General features: G+C 41.4%; 1 protein-coding gene across 1 annotated transcript in view; it reads left to right on the top strand.

The window, feature by feature from the left end:
* The window catches only part of alk (ALK receptor tyrosine kinase), a 225471-nt gene that overhangs the window by 60380 nt on the left and 143265 nt on the right, over positions 1-21826 (top strand). Inside the window, exons 3-4 of the mRNA XM_060934731.1 lie at positions 11567-11701; positions 17284-17384. Of these exons, the coding sequence (XP_060790714.1) occupies positions 11567-11701; positions 17284-17384 (236 nt within the window). The remainder of the gene's footprint in view (positions 1-11566; positions 11702-17283; positions 17385-21826) is intronic.

Raw genomic sequence — 21826 nt, 5'->3', positions numbered from 1 at the left:
AGTATCTGGTGTGACCCCCTTGTGCAGCAATAACTGCAACTTAAACGTTTGCGGTAACTGTTGATCAGTCCTGCACACCGGCTTGGAGGCATTTTAGCCCGTTCCTCTGTACAGAACAGCTTCAACTCTGGGATGTTGGTGGGTTTCCTCATGTGAACTGCTCGCTTCAGGTCCTTCCACAACATTTTGATTGGATTAAAGTGCATATCCGGGACCAATTTCTTTTTTTTTTTATATGAAAGTATGTCCCTTTACACACTCATCCAGAAGGGTAATTTTGCACAAGGCCATCTGTCTACAGCAGAAAAAAATAATAATAATAATAATAAAACACGTCTGGAAAAATCCCAAGGGGAGCCAGATTCGTGATGTCACTTGCGGAAGCGCCAACAGGCTGCGAGAGCTTACACGGTTTCAGTGCACAGCCTGTGTAGACCAAGTTTAGCAGCTAGCGATTTTGCATTGAAATATGAAATTGTCACCTGAGCGCAATGTTAGTTCACCTTTGGATGAAGAATATAATGAAATGTCAGAATTATTTCTTACCCTGGCAACAGTCAACTTGTGAATTGCCAATTTTCTTGTTCTTTTTCTCGGCTCTGCTTGGTCCTCGGCTTCGAGGGCCTCAGTGGATGCGACACTTCGCCTTCTGTCAGGGGAGACGAACACGGCTGGCTCCTTTGGTGACGCTGACATAGATGGAGACGGTGTTGCTTTGGGCATTCTGACAGATGGAACTGCATCTTTTTTCAGATCAAGTTGCCTCACGAAGCCCATTTCCCACTGCAAATAGTTCTCAAAGTTGTCGGGCCTTGTGAAGTGAGCACCACAAATAATGCTGTAGTCTGTAACATGTACCCAATTTTTCTGGGTGCCTCGCACGAAGCGCTCCCATTTCTCTCTCATGGTCCGGTCTTTTGGAAAACGATGAGTACTAATCCCATCAAGATTGGTGTTGCTACACCCTCTTACGATACATCTGTTAATCATTTTAATAATTACGTGATAGCGTTGAAGAAATTTGCAGAAAACCACCAGGTCGTTTTCTCATAAACAAACCAGTGCTGATGTAGGATTCAGAAGGAGGCGTCCCGCACGTGATGTCACGAAAATCAGTGTTTGCCAGGAAATCCAAATGCCAAGTTTTTTCAGAGGCGGACCAATTCACCTCAAATGGCTTGATTTCAACTGAATTTTTTCTGGTATTGTGCAAGGTAAAAAAAAAAATGCACAAAATGCAAAATGTGACAGATATTTGACCAAAGTTTAATATAAAATAGGAGAATTACATTGATTTTGCTCCTGAATTTACCTGTGATATGTACTTTAAGGTCAGGACTTTGACTTGGCCATTCCAAAACATTACCTTTATTCTTCTTTAACCATTCTTTGGTAGAACGACTTGTGTGCTTAGGGTCGTTGTCTTGCTGCATGACCCACCTTCTCTTGAGATTCAGTTCATGGACAGATGTCCTGACATTTTCCTTTAGAATTCGCTGGTATAATTCAGAATTCATTGTTCCATCAATGATGGCAAGCCATCCTGGCCCAGATGCAGCAAAACAGGCCCAAACCATGATACTACCACCACCATGTTTCACAGATGGGATAAGGGTCTTATGCTGGAATGCAGTGTTTTCCTTTCTCCAAACATAACGCTTCTCATTGAAACCAAAACGTTCTATTTTGGTCTCATCTGTCCACAAAACATTTTTCCAATAGCCTTCTGGCTTGTCCACGTGATCTTTAGCAAACTGCAGATGAGCAGCAATGTTCTTTTTGGAGAGCAGTGGCTTTCTCCTTGCAACCCTGCATACCATTGTTGTTGTAATGACTCGCCGTTCACACCCAGCCTCCAGTGACCCACACCAACATGAGGCTTCAATGACACCTTAGATGAGCTGGTCATCAGAATTCTGATTCTGATCCAGGAGAAGATAAATATCTGATACTCCCTATTAGTCAGACAGAACTGAGGAAGCCTTTTGGACGAGAGGTGAAATGTTTTCAAGAATTTTCAAGCAAGTCCAGTTGCCCATTTCTACCACCCACAGTTTACTATGACCTGGATGATTGAGAATCTTCACAGACACATTGTTGTTCAGTGTTCTCCTGATGGTGGACTCATGAACATTAACATTAGCCAATGTGAGAGAGGCCTTCAGTTGCTTAGAAATTACCCTGGGGTCCTTTGTGACCTCGCTGACTATTACACGCCTTGCTCTTGGAGTGATCTTTGTTGGTCGACCACTCCTGGGGAGCGTAACAATGCTCTTGAATTAACTCCATTTGTACACAATCTGTCTGACTGTGGATTGGTGGAGTCCAAACTCTTTAGACATGGTTTTATAACCCTTTCCAGCCTGATGAGCATCAACAAGGCTTTTTCTGAGGTCCTCAGAAATCTCCTTTGTTCGTGCCATGATACACTTCCACGAACATGTGTTGTGAAACTCAGACTTTGATAGATCCCTGTTCTTTAAAAAAAGGGTGCCCACTCACACCTGATTGTCATCCCATTGATTGAAAACACCTGACTCTAATTTCACCTTCAAATTAACTGCTAATCCTAGAGGTTCACATACTTTTGCCACTCACAGATATGTAATATTGGATCATTTTCCTCAATAAATAAATGACCAAGTATAATATTTTTGTCTCATTTGTTTAACTGGGTTATCTACTTTTAGGACTTGTGTGAAAATCTGATGACGTTTTAGATCATATTTATGCAGAAATATAGAAAATTCTAAAGGGTTCACAAAATTTCAAGCACCACTGTACCCGCATATGTACAAATTGTAGTTAAAAAAAAAAATATATATATATATATATGTTATTTACCAGCTGGGAGGTCCGTATCATGAAATACCGTGACCGAGGTCTTGAAAGTACTGAGCGAGGCCCTCTGGGCCGAGGTCAGTATTCAAGGCCGAGGTCACGGTATTTCACCAGACGGACCGACCTTAAGCTAGTAAATAATATGGTTTTTTTTCTTTACCAAATTCTAACAGAAAACGAGAGCGCCTGAAAGGGAAAACCGAGCCGAGCCGAGGCAAGCCACCATTTTTAATCCTCATTCACGGCTGTAATGCAAATTTTTTCCTCCTCGGTATACAAGTGCACTTCCATGGCAGGAAAAAACAAAAACATTTTGTCAACTATGTAGTCCCCTATTTATACAAAATTGAGTCATTCAGGATTCAGCCATGTTTTTGCTCGGCATGAGCAAGTTACAGGTTTTTAGCTTTCTCCTGAAATGTTTTCTTTTATTTCTTCTTCCTCAGGGTAGTAAAACTCGCTTTCACTGTGAACACTGTCGTTATCACTATCCATGATGTAAAATTAATGCTATTCTCCTGAGAAATGCTGGCAAAAATTTATAAGATTTTAGATAATCTTATAAATAAATCTTATTTAAAAAAGATAAATGTTGACAAAAAAATTCTACTATGTTTGTTGTTGTTGTGAACGAGCGAGTCACCAGAGGTCCATAACTGGGGTCCGTACTGTAGGATACGGACCCACTAGCCAGCCAACCAGAGCACGGGATTTGATGGAAACCACACTGTGAAAAAAATAAAAATCTTATTAACTAAAATATTCTTTTTATTAAAAGTTTAAAAAAGTTAATAACAAATCTTTTCTTCTTTAGCTTTCAGCAGTCTGTAAAAAGAGAGCACTGATTTCTTCTTCAATTTATTTGTACAGTCAATCACACAACAGCTCTTTCCTCTTTTAGATTTATTTATTTTTTTGGTGTGTGTTTGGGACATTCGAGCTGTGTTACTTCAGCCTAAGGTGAAGTCATGTGTTTTCCTGCTATTTTTTGTTATTGAACTCTCTGCCATCTAAACAACAAAATTGTAGCTCGGCAAACCTAAGAGATTACACACTATAATAATAATAATAATAATAATAATAGTGATTCATCCATCATAAATTTGTATCATGATTTATCGTCAGACGATATATCATTACATGCCTAGTTACAGTGGGGCAAAAAAGTATTTAGTCAGCCACCAATTGTGCAAGTTCTCCCACTTAAAAAGATGAGAGAGGCCTGTAATTTTCATCATAGGTATACCTCAACCATGAGAGACAGAATGGGGGAAAGAATCCAGGAAATCACATTGTAGGATTTTTAATGAATTAATTGGTAAATTCCTCGGTAAAATAAGTATTTGGTCACCTACAAACAAGCAAGATTTCTGGCTCTCACAGACCTGTAACAACTTCTTTAAGAGGCTCCTCTGTCCTCCACTCGTTACCTGTATTAATGGCACCTGTTTGAACTCGTTATCAGTATAAAAGACACCTGTCCACAATCTCAAACAGTCACACTCCAAACTCCACTATGGCCAAGACGAAAGAGCTGTCAAAGGACACCAGAAACAAAATTGTAGACCTGCACCAGGCTGGGAAGACTGAATCTGCAATAGGTAAGCAGCTTGGTGTGAAGAAATCAACTGTGGGAGCAATTATTAGAAAATGGAAGACATACAAGACCACTGATAATCTCCCTCGATCTGGGGCTCCATGCAAGATCTCACCCCATAAGGTCAAAATGATCACAAGAACGGTGAGCAAAAATCCCAGAACCACACGGGGGGACCTAGTGAATGACCTGCAGAGAGCTGGGACCAAAGTAACAAAGGCTACCATCAGTAACACACTACGCCGCCAGGGACTCAAATCCTGCAGTGCCAGACGTGTCCCCCTGCTTAAGCCAGTACATGTCCAGACCCGTCTGAAGTTTGCTAGAGAGCATTTGGATGATCCAGAAGAGGATTGGGAGAATGTCATATGGTCAGATGAAACCAAAATAGAACTTTTTGGTAAAAACTCAACTTGTCGTGTTTGGAGAAAGAATGCTGAGTTGCATCCAAAGAACACCATACCTACTGTGAAGCATGGGGGTGGAAACATCATGCTTTGGGGCTGTTTTTCTGCAAAGGGACCAGGGCGACTAATCCGTGTAAAGGAAAGAATGAATGGGGCCATGTATCGTGAGATTTTGAGTGAAAACCTCCTTCCATCAGCAAGGGCATTGAAGATGAAACATGGCTGGGTCTTTCAGCATGACAATGATCCCAAACACACCACCCGGGCAATGAAGGAGTGGCTTCGTAAGAAACTGTGGGTGGTAGAAATGGGCAACTGGACTTGCTTGAAGATTCTTGAAAACGTTTCACCTCTCGTCCGAAAGGCTTCCTCAGTTCTGTCTAACTAATAGGGAGTATCAGATATTTATCCTCTTCTGGATCAGAATCAGAATCAGAATTAGAATTCTGATGACCAGCTCATCTAAGGTGTCATTGAGGCATCATGTTGGTGTGGGTCACTGGAGGCTGGGTGTGAACGGCGAGTCATTAGGGTGATCAAAGGATTGCCCGTTAGGGTGATCAATGGCAAGCTGACTCTCTCTGTCCTCCTGTGAGTCACCGAAAACAGCTGGGTCCTGTCGTACGCCCAGCCATCTGGGAAGCGTGTCCAAGACCGCATTGCAGATGGTTGATAAATGATGTCTTAGACCCCCACCTCTGTTCAGTGATGGCCGTTCCAGATTGACAAAAATGGCTTCTTTAACTCCTCGCTCATACCAACGATCCTCTCTGGCTAAAATGCGTATGTTACAATCCTGAAATGAGTGTCCTTTGTTGTTAAGATGAATGTAGACAGCCGAGTCCTGGCCTGAGGAGCTGGCTCTCCTGTGTTGAGCCAAGCGCCTGTATAGCGGTTGTTTTGTTTCCCCAATATATGAATCCGTGCAATCCTCACTGCACTGAATTGCATACACTACGTTGTCCTGTTTGTGTCTGGGTATTCTGTCCTTAGGGTGGACCAGTTTCTGCTTCAGGGTGTTACTGGGTCTGAAATGTACCGGAATGTTGTGTTTGCAGAAGATCCTCCTGAGTTTCTCAGATAGACCAGAAATGTAGGGAATGACAATGTTCTTGTGTTTGTTCCTGTTATCATCCTTGTCAGTTATGTTCCTTTTTATGCTCTTTAGGAAAGCCCAGTTGGGATAACCACAATTCTGAAGTGCTTTCTTGATATGATTCTGCTCCTTCTCTTTTCCCTCTAATGTTGTAGGAATGTTCTGAGCCCTGTGTTGCAAGGTCCTAATGACCCCCAATTTATGTTCCAGTGGGTGGTGAGAGTCGAAAAGTAGGTACTCGTCTGTGTGTGTGGGTTTCCGGTAGACCTCGATACTAAGGCTTCTGTCTTGTCTAATGTGTACATCACAATCCAAGAAGGCTAGATTATTCCCACTGACATCTTCCCGAGTGAAGTTGATGTTGCTATCCACTGCATTGATGTGTTTCGAGAAAGCTTCCACCTCATGGATTTTGATTTTAACCCAGGTATCATCCACGTATCTAAACCAGGGCCATCGACAGGGGGGGACAACCGGGTATTTTGTCCCGGGCCCAGGCATGAGGGGGGCCCAGAACTGGTCCCTCATGAAGATGCCATTAATCATTCTGTTTCATTTCAAAATGTGTTGATTTGGGGGAGAAAAATGTGCTATATTTGCATTCAATTAATGATTTCTGGTTCTTTTGCCTTTATTGTCTTCGAAAATAGATTCAAGAACCCACCTACCACCCCTAATGCAGAAATGGTTTGGTCTTTGATTAAGGCGCCAAATAACACGGCACTATTCCATCATAACGCTTCGACAATAAGCGTGTGAGCCCGTTTGCCAACATGCACAAGTCAGGAGCAAAGAAAAGAAAAGAGAAAAAGAGATGAAGAAGCCAAGAGCCTCAGGGGCTCACTGCAGACCCGGCGCCAGACACGGACTGACGGACGGGCCTTGAATTGCTTTGGGGGGGCACACATTTTATACGCCAAGCCAGGGCAACACAACTGTTTCTAGCAACCCAGGAGAGCAGCACAGACGTGACGAGTTAAATATTCTAAGAAACCTATAAAGCAACCAAAACAACTTTCCAAAATGTATCAAACATTGCTCAGCATATTAAAAGTTTTTTTTTTTTTTTTTGCTCCGCTGGCCTCACAATACACAAAGCTGATTTCGGGTATCTACCGGAAGATGTCGTGATATGATCCCGTCCAGCAATAAAATGTGATTGGCTGAGACAGCTGCTCATTTACCCAGATACCATTTGAAGGAAAAATGCGATTGGTCGGTTGGTTCATTCCATTACATTAACCCATTGGTTCCCAAGAAATATTAGTCCACGTTTATAGCAATGATCCAGAAATTATTACTAGTGTTTCTGTACTCACGGATAATAATGAATGAACCGATCAGCCGATTTTGAATAGTTTCAATACATTTTAAATTGAGCACATTTTTCTTTATTATTGTTATACTGAAAAACTTTGACTTGTAGTTTACATTTTTTTTTTTGAGGGGGAAAAAAAAACAGAAGAAGAAGAAGAAGCTGTGACGGGCTCCTATCAGGCCAAGTGCGGTCACTCGCCGGCCACTTTCAGGCATCTTTTTCGGATTAGTGAGACCAGACCCTCTGAACATGAATGGGGAGATATCAATACTGGACTCTGTGAAAACTAACGGTCGCGAAGAGCATATGATTGAAATCGCCATGAAAAGTTGATTATACTTGAGTGTTAGGTTGGTTCTCATGACTCAGAAAAAGCTTTAAAATCCACTTTTCTCGTGGATTATTTCGACACTGCGCAGGCGCAGTACTTCTATAACGGCAGGAGAGGGACAGCGGAGCACGAAGCTGCAAGATGATTGGAAAGCTGTTGGTTCAGATCGACATATGATTGGTTGTTGGCAGCAGAACAGGTGGGATATTTGCAGACCCGTACTGCCGTCAGAGACGGTTGATTAGAATGTTTGCTGCCGTTACGAACTGTCCCCATTCATTTCTATGGACGATTTCTTCAGTGACCTGTCTCCTATGAAAAAAAAGTCTCTGCTCTGGGTTCCAGCAGGGCGGGCCCACATAAGTCTCAGGGCGGGCACGGCCCCCTAAGGCCCGCCCATGGCGCCGGGCCTGGCTCACTGCATAGATATTTTAGAAAAGATTCAGATGATGCAGCAGGTGGTGAAGGCAGTGGGGCAGCTTAGCCAGGTAAGACACAGATAACTTTTTTCCAGCCCCGTAATGTAACCCCAGCATGCGCGACGCGCCATTCATATTGACGACTTTGCCACAGCAAAAGTCCGGCGCATTGCATTTCGCACCTGAATAGTTGCAGACTAAGGAAATGTTCAAACTGTAAATATGTTGAAATGTTGAAATAAAATGGTTGACTGTTATAATGGGCTTGGAATACCTGTTATTTAAGGGTTGGAGTGAATGGAGACTGTGAAAAGAGGGGTTGGGTGTGGGTGGTTGCTGTGTGGCGATGTGCGTGCGCACGTATGTGTGTGTGTGTGGGGGGGCACTCAGATTATTTGGGGGGGGGGGCCCACTCAGATTATTTTGTCCCGGGCCCAGCCAAAGCTGTCAACGGCCCTGATCTAAACCAATGGCTGGGAGCAACTCCTGCAAAAGTGGTCAAAGCTATATGTTCCACTTCCTCCATGTATAAATTGGCCACAATAGGGGACACAGGTGATCCCATGGTGCATCCATGCTTCTGTCTGTAGAAACTTTCATTAAACTGGAAATAAGTGGTAGTCAGGCAGAGGTCAAGCAGGGTGCAAATCTGATCCGTGGTGAGTTTCATGGTGAGTGGCTTCGGAAGAAGCATTTCAAGATCCTGGAGTGGCCTAGCCAGTCTCCAGATCTCAACCCCATAGAAAATCTTTGGAGGGAGTTGAAAGTCCGTGTTGCCCAGCGACAGCCCCAAAACATCACTGCTCTAGAGGAGATCTGCATGGAGGAATGGACCAAAATGCCAGCAACAGTGTGTGAAAACCTTGTGAAGACTTACAGAAAACGTTTGACCTCTGTCATTGCCAACAAAGGGTATATAACAAAGTATTGAGATGAACTTTTGTTATTGACCAAATACTTATTTTCCACCATAATTTGCAAATAAATTCTTTAAAAATCAGACAATGTGATTTTCTGGATTTTTTTTTCTCATCCTGTCTCTCATAGTTGAGGTATACCTATGATGAAAATTACAGGCCTCTCTCATCTTTTTAAGTGGGAGAACTTGCACAATTGGTAACTGACTAAATACTTTTTTGCCCCACTGTATAACTAAGTACAGGAGTATTTTTTGGAAAACATTATACATTTCTGCTGAAATACTGCGCAGGTATTTTATAGACAGTCCTTTTGGTGTTACCTCCTCTGATGGTGTCACCTGGTGCAGTCCACACCCTCCACACCCCCGAGTGATGCCACTGATCACCTGTACTGAGTGCTCTTCCTTGTTTTGATGATGCTATAACAGCACAGATGCAATGTGTTTTGACAGCTTGTTCAAATCCTTACATTCAATACATCAGATTACATGATGTGATCTTTGCTGGTAGGCATCTAAGGCAAGGTTAAAAATTCGCATGAAAACACATATACATTATTTAGGCCAAATATATTTTTGCTTCCAGAAGATCAGAATTCAGCCACAGTGATGTCAAATGGGTTTTCCTGGACAGCTACACATAAATTATGAAAAAAAAAACCTTGATGGACCCAGACTTTTGTCCCCACTATATTCTGTATAATTGTCAAGATTCAGTCCTTCGACTAAAAACCAGCAGAAATATCCTCAGATCCACCCAGTTCTGTTTCAGCTTCCTGCGCTGATCGACTCTTTCCCTCTCCTTTTTCTCCTGGTGAGCTCTGTGCTGAAGGATGACACTGAGCTGGTCAGTATGTGTACACTGTCCCAGTTAATGGTAATCACCCTCATTCTGCCTCGCCTCACCTCAGTGGCTGATTGGATGCTTTTGAATCCTACCTCGCTGATCACTGATGTGCAACAGAAGTAAACTTCCTTCAGCTACATTAGAGGACAGAATTCGAGTTACAAAGTTAAAGATTTCAGGCTCTCAAGCTTACGTATTGATCATTCTAAAATATATCGAGATGAAAAAAAAAAACCTGGTACTGGTTTAATAAATCAGTTTGAATCTAATTTTCCAAACTCACTCCAATCTGATTCAGAGTCATAAAATATACAGAGTTCATGAATGAATGCTTTGGATGAATAAATGGAGTAACAGTGCAACAGATCTTGTAAGATTTATTATTCAGATAATTCATATCTATCTGTCTGTCTGTCTGTCTGTCTGTCTGTCTGTCTGTGTCCGTCTGCCCATCCATCCATCCATCTATCTGTCTGTCTGTCTGTGTCCGTCCGCCCATCCATCCATCCATTTATCTGTCTGTCTGTCTGTGTCCGTCCGCCCATTCATCCATCCATCCATCCGTCTGTCTGTCTGTTCATCCATCCATCCATCCATCCATCCATCCATCTATCTGTCTGTCTGTCTGTGTGTGTCCGTCCGCCCATCCATCCATCCATCCATCCATCCATCCATCCGTCTGTCTGTGTCCATCCATCCATCCATCCATCCATCCATCCATCCATCCATCCATCCATCCGTTTGTCTGTCTGTCTGTCTGTCTGTGTCCGTCCGCCCATCCATCCATCCATCCATCCGTCTGTCTGTCTGTGTCCGTCCGCCCATCCATCCATCTATCTGTCTGTCTGTCTGTCTGTGTCCATCCGCCCATCCATCCATCTATCTGTCTGTCTGTCTGTGTCCGTCCGCCCATCCATCCATCCATCTGTCTGTCTGTCTGTCTGTCTGTGTCCGTCCGCCCATCCATTCGTCCGTCTGTCTGTATATTTGTCCGTCTGTCCGTCCATCTATCTATCTGTCTGTCTGTATATTTGTCTGTCTGTCTCTCTGTCTGTCCATTTGTCTATCTATCTAATCTAATCTATCTATCTATCTGTCTGTCTGTCTGTATATCTATCTATCTATCTATCTATCTATCTATCTATCTATCTATCTATCTATCTATCTGTCTGTATATTTGTCTCTGTCTCTATCTATCTATCTATCTATCTATCTATCTATCTATCTATCTATCTATCTATCTATCTATCTATCTGTCTGTCTGTCTGTCTGTCTGTCTGTCTGTATATCTATCTATCTATCTATCTATCTATCTATCTATCTATCTATCTATCTATCTATCTATCTATCTATCTATCTCCTTAAATATTATTTAAAGACTACAAATAAATAAAAAAGGTTTTGTCTCCCCTGTTGGATTATTTATCTGTTTTTCTTCTTTTTAATGAAACGCATATCAATCGTAACAGCATTACACAAGTTCACAAGGATTTCCTGATGGAGAGGATGATCACTAATAGGGCTTTCTTTTTCCGTCAGTTCATCCTTCTTGCTTTACCAACTCCAATAAAAAAATCTTCATCCGCATGCTGTCTTTATTGTCTCAGACTTCCTCACTTCTCCAAAAATGCAAGTGTCCAAAACGCTCTCATCAAAGCACACAGGCTCCTGTGCCTCAGGATCAAGCTGTTCTTTCTTCTTCTTCTTCTTCTTCTTTTTCTTTAATTTGTACTTGTCATCTTGTCCTTTTCACTTGTCTCTGTGTTTGTCTCTGTGTTCCTCGCCCTGCAGGTCAGTTCCTTAACGGAAGCTACTGCTCTTTTGAAGAGGATGACTGTGGGTGGCAGATGGTCTCAAGCAAAAGTCTGTACAAAGGAGTCCATCTTTCTCTGCCCAAAAGACTTGCAAACACCTGTCCATCCTCGGGTAGGTTCCCAAAATTTCAGCAACGTTCAAGTTTCTATAATCCTTTAACAGGCTGCTTAATCACACAGACATATTTATCATTTGTAATTCCAATATATAGTGATCATAAATTCATCTCCAACTTTTGCCTTTATCTCACGGGATTACAATGAGTGTTTTTGACAGGATACATTCACAAGTGGATGCTTTCAGTTTTTGCAATATAGCTTTGAAATCAGCATGAAAACTGGCTGTCATATCACCACAACTGCTCTTTATTCATCATGCCACTGAGTTAAAATGTCAAAAGTTAAAACACATATCTTGTTTTTGACTTTCTACTCTTGACATTGTGAAGGTATAATATTATATTCCTGGCCCTGTATTTATAGTGGATATAAAAAGTCTGCACACCGCTGCTAAAATGAGAAACCAAGATAAATCCTGTCAGAACTTATTCCACTTGTAGTGCATAATCGCAGTCTGTACAAAGAAGGTGAAAACAAATCAGAAACTAATGAGGGTTAAAAAAAAAAGAGAATAAAGCCGTCCAAAAATCTGGCTGTATTAATAATCAAAGATGTGGCTGTATTCAGAATCAACCAATCACATCCAGTCTCATCTTACATAGCAATTAGAACATGTGTTGTCCGTCATCTGTCCAGCGTCATCCACATTTCACGAAAATTGCTTCTTCTCTCTCAATTCTTTTATTCTTTTTGGCAGGAAGGTACAGTGGTGCTTGAAAGTTTGTGAACCCTTTAGAATTTTCTATATTTCTGCATAAATATGACCGAGAACATCATCAGATTTTCACACAAGTCCTAAAAGTAGATAAAGAGAACCCAGTTAAACAAATGAGACAAAAATATTATCCTTGGTCATTTATTTATTGAGGAAAATGATCCAATATTACATATCTGAGAGTGGCAAAAGTATGTGAACCTCTAGGATTAGCAGTTAATTTGAGGTGAAATTAGAGTCAGGTGTTTCCAGTCAATCAATGGGATGACAATCAGGTGTGAGTGGGCACCCTGTTTTATTTAAAGAACAGGGATCTATCAAAGGCTGATCTTCACAACATGTTTGTGGAAGTGTATCATAGCACGAACAAAGGAGATTTCTAAGGACCTCAGAAAAAGCACTGTTGATGCTGATCAGGCTGGAAAAGGTTATAAAGCCATCTCTAAAGAGTTTGGACTCCACCAATCCACAGTCAGACAGATTGTGTACAAATGGAGGAAATTCAAGACCGTTGTTACCCTCCACAGGAGTGGTCGACCAATAAAGATCACTCCAAGAGCAAGGCTTGGAATAGTTGGCGAGGTCAGAAAGGACCCCAGGGTAACTTCTAAGCAACTGAAGGCCTCTCTCACATTGGCTAATGTTAATGTTCATGAGTCCACCATCAGGAGAACACTGAACAACAATGGTGTGCATGGCAGGGTTGCAAGGAGAAAGCCACTGCTCTCCAAAAAGAACATTGCTGCACGTCTGCAGTTTGCTGCCAGAAGGCTATTGGAAAAATGTTTTGTGGACAGATGAGACCAAAATTTTAAATGAGAAGCGTTATGTTTGGAGAAAGGGAAACACTGCATTCCAGCATAAGAACCTTATCCCATCTGTGAAACATGGTGGTGGTAGTATCATAGTTTGGGCCTGTTTTGCTGCATCTGGGCCAGGATGGCTTGCCATCATTGATGGAACAATGAATTCTGAATTATACCCGCAAATTCTAAAGGAAAATGTCAGGACATCTGTCCATAAACTGAATCTCAAGAGAAGGTGGGTCATGCAGCAAGACAACGACCCTAAGCACACAAGTCGTTCTACCAAAGAATGGTTAAAGAAGAATAAAGTTAATGTTTTGGAATGGCCAAGCCAAAGTCCTGACCTTAATCCAATGGAAATGTTGTGGAAGGACCTGAAGCGAGCAGTTCATGTGAAGAAACCCACCAACATCCCAGAGTTGAAGCTGTTCTGTACGGACGAACGGGCTAAAATTCCTCCAAGCCGGTGTGCAGGACTGATCAACAGTTACCGCAAACGTTTAGTTGCAGTTATTGCTGCACAAGGGGGTCACACCAGATACTGAAAGCAAAGGTTCACATATTTTTGCCACTCACAGATATGTAATATTGGATCATTTTCCTCAATAAATAAATGACCAAGTATAATATTTTTGTCTCATTTGTTTAACTGGGTTCTCTTTATCTACTTTTAGGACTTGTTTGAAAATCTGATGAGGTTTTAGGTCATATTTATGCAGAAATATACAAAATTCTAAAGGGTTCGCACATTTTCAAGCACCACTGTACTTCACATAGAATCGGCTTAGAAACAAGAAAGAGATTATTGAAGTGTTACGTTTGGTCTACACTTTTATATGGAGCTGAAACATGGACAATAAATAACCAAATGTAAAAAAGACTTGAGGCCTTTGAGATGGGCTTACAGATGTATGGATAATATTTCTTGGACTGAAAAAGGAACAAATGAGGATATGCTAAAGAAGGTAGGTGCTAAGTGAATGCTTCTGAAAGTAATTAAAGAGAGAAAACTCAAGTATTTTGGTCATATAGTTAGACATGACAGCCTCCATCGTACTCTACTGGAAGGCCAGATAAACAGCACGTGAGGTTGAGGCCGACCCAGAATATTATGGGTTATGAACATCAGAGAATGGACTGGCATGACTTACACAGAGGCAGTACAAAACGCACAAAACTGGAAAGAATGGCGTTTCATCGCATCCCACCCTCGACCAGAGGAAGGAATGTGAAGAAGAAGAAGATGTAAAGCGAACTTGAGTTTGAAAATGGTGCTATATAAATATAACTTTTTATTATTCTTTGGCTAGAGATAATGAGATGAGATGAGATTGCAATTTTACCATAAAGGTGGAATAAGTTCTGACAAGATGCATCTTATTTTCTTTTTTTATCACAAAAAAAATGCTACCATTTTAACAGGGGTGTGTACAACATTACCGTCCAGTCAGTAAGTTGCTAAACTGAAGAGATGATGCATCGAAAACATATCAGTATGCTATTAAAGGAAGCTAGTTCCATTAACTCCACTTCACACCATCTTTTAGTTTTCCTATAACAGCATGCCAAAGTGTTTTATTCCTGCTGAGAGAATGCAATTGGATATCAGTGACTCCTAAACACTCTCAAGTACATTGTAATTGCAATATTTAAAAAAAAAGTGATTGAATGTTTGTCAGATTTGGATGGAATTATTATTGTAACCAGCAGGTGAAATGATTCTGATCCAAATAGAGTCAGAAACACTGTAGTTTGTCTTCAGTAGCTTCCTTCCTGTTTGAAGTATATTTTAAGGGTATTTCATGCATACAAATAAATAACAAAAAGGACTCGGCTTGTTGGCGGTGAAGGAAACCGTGTCATCCCTGAATACTATTAGTTGAAATAATGAAGCGTATCTTTCTCTAATCACACTTTTATGCTCTAGTATTTTTTATCCAGTTTATTTTCTGTATAATATATAATCATGACAGGAAGATACAGCTTTTACAACAAGGTCCACTGTGTAAATGATAATTTGAAGCCCAATGTCACATTTGTGCAACTTTAATGCTACTAATTTGTGTATGTAGTGTACAAATTTCATTTACAAGCTGTATTTTAGAAAAAAAAATATTGTACTTTCATGGAAGACTGGTAAAGTTAGTTTTAAGTACAAGATTGTAGTCTGTACAAGGCCATGTTGTTGACTTGAACTGAATTGCATTATTATGGTCCAGCCACAAATAATAATTAACAGTTATTCCACAAAATCGAGTCGTACATGAGCTGATAAGTCATGTACAACGAGAGCATTTTCATTCTAATTTTTTGCAAATTCGATAAATAAAAACTTTATACTAAACATCTGACAAAATCATTTCCGCTTAGAATGTAAACAAACCGGCAAAACGACAGGAACAATTTGTGAAAAATGCGATAATAATCATTCTTGACAAATAAAAACAAAGGATACGTTCTTACCATCAAATACTTTTATTCCATATTTTGTTGCTTTTTTGGTCATTTTATTTTCGAGTAGAGTTTTTATTTCGTCCTCGGTTGGTTCAGCAACACGCTCCGCCATTTTATTTTTCTCTGCTCACGGTATATGAGCTGATATCCTAGTAGCAGAGTAACCAATCAGAGCGCACGATTGCTCATATCCAGTGAATGTGGAGAGAATAATTAAAATATACAGGTGATTCTTAAAAAAATAATTTAAAAAATTCATATTTAAAAATGATGTATTTCAAACTTCAAAAGCATCATGCAAATGTAATAAAGGTGCGGTGCAGGCTCACGGGCGCAGATAGAGGGTGGGACAGGTGGGATTCGTCCCACCCAGATTTAAATTCACCTCGTTCGGTCCCCCCCACTTATAGGGAGGAAAAAATGTCTATGCTGTCTTTCTTTGCATAAGGCAAACCTCACAGAAAAATCTAAAGACTAATTACCATTCGGTTTATTGAGGTGCACAGCAGTACATACATAGTTGCAACAACTCACATAAAACATATTGATATTGATATGAAAGACTGATATTCGGTTGGTTGAGCTGCGCAGACTGCACAGGTTGCAAGCTCGAGCTTGGTTGCTATGGTTACCCACAACAAGTTTGACAGGCATATCGGGGACAGCTCTTAGTTCAGGACCCCAACACGGCATGATGAAGGGTGCCAAACCGAAAAGGCAGAAAACGATTGCATCGTTTTTTCAAAAAACAACGACTGTAAGTAAACTGTGCCTTACTTTATCATATCACCTTGCAATTTTTTGAAAGTCTGTTCAAAGTAATGTCGTAGTGAAAGTAAAATCGTACGGAGTAGAGATGCCTTTCTGGTAGCCTCCTTCTTTCGGTGGTAGCCTGTAGATACAGTGCTCAGAAGGCAGTTTTAATGTTTAATCTGGCGTTCCTTCATCCCTGCAAGCTAACGGTTGCAGGGATGAAGGAGTGATTTTTTTTTGTCTTAGCTGAGTAATGTCGCCGCCCTGAGGGCATCAGAGTATATTCCTCGCACAACACATGTTGGGGGTGGGATTGGTTTGCTGGCAGCTTTGTCCCCCCCAGTTCAAAAAACGTATCTGCGCCCCTGTGCAGGCTTGTGTCACTTATCTATGCCGAGTCACATAAAATACTTTGTTTTGAAATCGATAAAATAAATCACAATCCCACCTTACATTTGAATAGTTTTAGACCAAGCTTCATCGCATCTTTAGTGTTTTTATTTCAGGAACAGCATTTTCTTTCATCATTTGTAATTCTTCCTCACTTAGAGTGGCAAAGCGATCAGCCGCCATTTTGCCGAGTCGCTCAAAGTGATTATTGAGAAATAGTGCAAATTTCTCGACCAATCAGTGCATGTGATTTTCTATAATCACCTCTGTATTTAGAGTATAAAGTATAATATAGCTAAGAATAAGCTAATAAACTAAGATATGTAGTTTTGGGCCACCTTTATTCACAAGAAGTGTTTCAAACAATTGTTGCAATTTTCTCTGTTGTCCATCATCCATGTCCTGGGTTCATTTCATGAGATGTGTATTCTATCTTGCTTTCTCATTTTCTGACAGGTTCTGTTTTGGCTCTGGAAAGTCAATCCAAAGGCCAACGGGGGTCAGTAGTTGTACGGAGTCCACTGTTCCTCTACCCTCTGCGCAACGCTCCGTGCATGGTAAGAGAGCAGAAATTCTGCATTCTGCCCGTGAAGCCGAGCGAGCGCGCTGTGTGTCTGAGCATTCAGCTTTATTTGGATCTCAGAGGAAATTATGTTAAGAGCATTTTTCATCAGACCCGCTTTCATATTTCCAGCAAATGTATTCCACTCTCATTTGAGTACACGGGCAACAAAAGATGCGGCCATTAGCAAGGCACTGCATACTGATAAGAGATCCAGATCTACACGGGGAGGGTTTGTTCAGCAAAGACAAGAGGGATATGTAATTAATATGCCAACTTCCTTCCTGATAAAATGTCAGAGCTAAATCAAAACTTGGTGATTAATTGAATCTCCTTATAATATGGTGCGATGATGTGCTTTTAATTTTGTTTTATGCTAATTCCTCCAAGTTATAATTTCACTTTACTTTAAGGTTACAGGTATTTTGCATATTCTAAAGATCGCGCTCCAAGTTTACCGTCATCTTTTCTTTATAAATTGAATGAAAAAAAAAGATGATTAAGTACTATAATGAATACTGCCAACATTTGATCCAGGGAAGAAATTATGATTAAACACTAATGCAATTAGATGCAATTTCAGTGTGCATTAAAATGACAAATTAGCATGGCACCTTTAGGAAAATACAATGTAGAGTTTGCCCTAGAAAAACTGGAAAGAGTAGTGGCCCCCCGAGTGCAGCGAGGTGCAAAGAGCACACTGCCACAGGTGGCGTGTAATCTAGAAGAAGAAGCCTTTATTCGTCACATGCACATTCAAGCACAGTGAAATTCATCCTCTGCATTTAACCCATCTAAAGCAGTGAACACACGCACACACACTCAGAGCAGTGGGCAGCCACACTACAGCGCCCGGGGAGCAGTCAGGGGTTCGGTACCTTGCTCAAGGGCACCTCAGCCCAAGGCCACCCCATGCTCTCACGGAAGGCAGTCGCATCTTTGCTCTCCTCTCCTCTCCTCTCCTTTTTTTTTCCTGCTTGTGCTCTTTGTTTCATCTCGTCTGCCTATACTTTTTTTTTTGAGAGACTCTCTCCGCATTGAATTTCTAAACTAAAAAAGCATGGATTTGATAAACTGGTCTCCTAACGAAATTGACACAGTTTCTGGGTTCGGGGGAACCCACCTGTCCTGCCAGAACGTCTGTGGAGGACATTGAAGATATCTACCTATTCGGAACCATGATTACAGGACTTTTGCTGATTGGATTAGGCATTGCCCTGGTATATCGAGGAAATCAGACAACGGTGACAGCTGTTCAAAGCCCCACAAAGCTGCCCGATATGATTGGAGTGGTGGGCAAAGCTGTTGGCACTCGGACTGTGGACATTCAGAACTTTAACCACAAAATGGTTGTTATCTTGGAGCAGCTTTCAGCTTTGCAAGGAATACGTATTTCGGAGACCAAATGGAATTGAATTGAACAGAATGGACAAAATGGACAGATATGGACGAGTGGTGTGGACGTGTAAAGACTGTGTCTGTTCGAAAGACCAAACAATCTCTATCTTATCAACATTCGGCTCCCTGAACAGCACTGGCCTCGATCAAGGCCGTTGCTGGGAAAACATTTCCCCCAGAAGGTCACTGCTGGGAGACACTCTCGCATTCTTCGCATTCCTTCCCCAATTTTCCGTGGTCGTCGTTTTTCACCCCCAGTGTGACAAGCGGGTGCGTGACCAGCACCGTTTGCATGGCTGCAGGAGCGGACGGCTGCTTGCTTGCGCTGGGTTACCTCTACCTCCTCCCCTCCTACCCCCTTACCCCTTACCCCCACCCCTGATTGCCCCCCCTTTCCCCCCCTCAAGTCCCATGTTTTAAAGTGTACTTGTGTTATTGTGTGCTTGTGCGGAGGTTTTTAAATGCTCCCACACTATACTCCTGATAGGAGCATAGTGGGGGGGGGGGGGTGTTCTTTTTTCCTCATCTTTCCTCATGTTACTACTGTGTTTCTTTTTCTTTTATCCCTGTCTTCCTTTCCTGTTCCCCCTCTGTAAGGACAGGTTGATGGTCAATTTCACTGGTAACAGTGACAATAAAGGGTTCATTCATTAACCTAACCGCATGTCTTTGAATATCTTTAGAGGGGTCCAGGGGCATGCTTTCCTGGAAAATTTTAAAATATAAGGGTTCATTTTGTGGCTTCTGGTGACATCTACTGTAGAGCTGATTTTTACCAGTTCAACATGTTGGAGTAAAGGCTATACTTTTACTTATAATTTTACTGAATTTCCACCCTAAAAACAGAAAAAAACAAAGTCAGTACAATACAATACTCACTTACATCTCACAAGCAGTGTCCTGTTCCAAAGGAGGCTGCAGTTTATTTCATACAAACAAAGTAGATGGTGATGCAATATGACACGAGTTGTTCAAAATACTGATCATTAAATTTTGGCAATAGTGCGGATGACTAAATAATCTCGCTGTCAGACTCAAGCTGATCAGCAACATGCAGCGAACTGGCCGTCGCAGACTCACAGCTACAATCTGCCACTGTTGCTGAGGTGTTTTCTGCAGTTTTCTTTGTGAAAAACTCCGTAATTAAGCTGCAACCTGTCAGCGTTTTGCTCACTTGTGCCCGGCTTGAAGGTGCCGCCATTTTTGCATAAGTTACCTATGAATATTAATTGTGCATCACTCGTCCAATCAACGCGGGATACCACACACACTCAGCCAGCCAATACGCTATAGGAAAACCCTTCTCTGACATCAGCTGTGAACTTTGGTCAAGTTCAGGGCCATGGGCTTGCATGGACTGTATTGATTACCTGCTCAAAGGCTCCAAGACAGACAGACAGACAGACAGACTACTAGACAGCTACGTGCATGTTGCTTCTAGCTTTATACAGTAGGCCTAGACTGTAACCATTGCGGCGGCAGTTTAATGGGTAGCGGCATGTCACGAAGCATATCGGTCAATAAATTAAGTGTAGCGGGAATGCCATGCTATGATGGTTTAGGGGAAAACCTGCAATGTCACAATGAACAAACAAATGCACAAACAAAGAAATCTAATTATGTTTAATTAAATTTTAACTAAAATCACCAAAACATGGTTACAAATATGAAGAGTTTGGTTCCAAAATGCGATAAACACCAAATTTGAAAAATTGAAACTCCTGCCACCAAACCATCAGCAATTATCATATCTTACTCATACCAGATTCAGTTTTCACCAAAATGCGATATCTGGATATCTGCCACTGATTTACACACTGCATTACGGCCTTTTATTCCAAAACGCAACAAGCGTCATCACTGTTTTTTCTCAAACCCAGACATAACCATTTGGCCAACCAGAGGCCGCCATTGGCATGAAGTCTTCTAAGATGGCTGCGCCCATGAAGTAGGAAATCGCTTCATCACTTCTCGCATTTATTGGACAATTTCACACTGAATTATGAATAATTTCAATAAAATAATCTAAAAAAATCTATAAAGTAAAATAATCTGTCATGAAAGAACACGGGGCGGCACGGTGGTGTAGTGGTTAGTGCTGTCGCCTCACAGCAAGAAGGTCCTGGGTTTGAGCCCCGGGGCCGGCGAGGGCCTTTCTGTGTGGAGTTTGCATGTTCTCCCCGTGTCCGCATGGGTTTCCTCCGGGTGCTCCGGTTTCCCCCACAGTCCAAAGACATGCAGGTTAGGTTAACTGGTGACTCTAAATTGACCGTAGGTGTGAGTGTGAATGGTTGTCTGTGTCTATGTGTCAGCCCTGTGATGACCTGGCGACTTGTCCAGGGTGTACCCCGCCTTTCGCCTGTAGTCAGCTGGGATAGGCTCCAGCTTGCCTGCGACCCTGTAGAAGGATAAAGCGGTTAGAGATAATGAGATGAGATGAAAGAACACGGTTAAATGAACTTTAAATAGAAAGGGATATGTAGCATTTTGGGGGGAAATGCCATGGCGTGGATATGTAGCGACTTGACAAAGAAATAATTACTTGGTTCAGTTAAAAGCTGTTAATTAGTTCTGGATTTCGTTTTTGAAGTTTATTATTATTAAGGAGTTAGTCAATAAATTTTAAAACAAGATACAGTGGTTTTCCTTTGATCACTTCCCGTAATCATAAAAAGTGATGTTTTTTCTCATAACAATGGAATTGGAATATATAATGTTTTGGAACCAAACTCTTCATATGTTTTAACCTGAGGATCAAAAGTTCAGAAGTGTGGTTCGATCTTAAAATCACCATATTTTCAGGTAAAACCTTATAATTCCAAGGTCATGATACACACACACGACTCCAGTATTTAAACCACATGTGATAACACATTTGTAAAATTTCCTCCTCTATCTGGAAAGCACAAACAAGCAAATAACAAGCAAATCCAATCTCTAGTCCCTGCCTTCTTCAAGAGCTTTGACAGGCAGTACGGTATTTTATTGATATTCTGAACGCAAAGTACTTGAGTCCTTCAGTACTATAGACTTAATGAG

The sequence above is a fragment of the Neoarius graeffei genome, chromosome 11 (assembly GCF_027579695.1).
Source record: "Neoarius graeffei isolate fNeoGra1 chromosome 11, fNeoGra1.pri, whole genome shotgun sequence".
Classification (NCBI taxonomy): domain Eukaryota; kingdom Metazoa; phylum Chordata; class Actinopteri; order Siluriformes; family Ariidae; genus Neoarius; species Neoarius graeffei.
The sequence above is the reverse complement of the archived record's forward strand: the minus strand, read 5'-3'. Positions and strand labels throughout refer to the sequence as shown.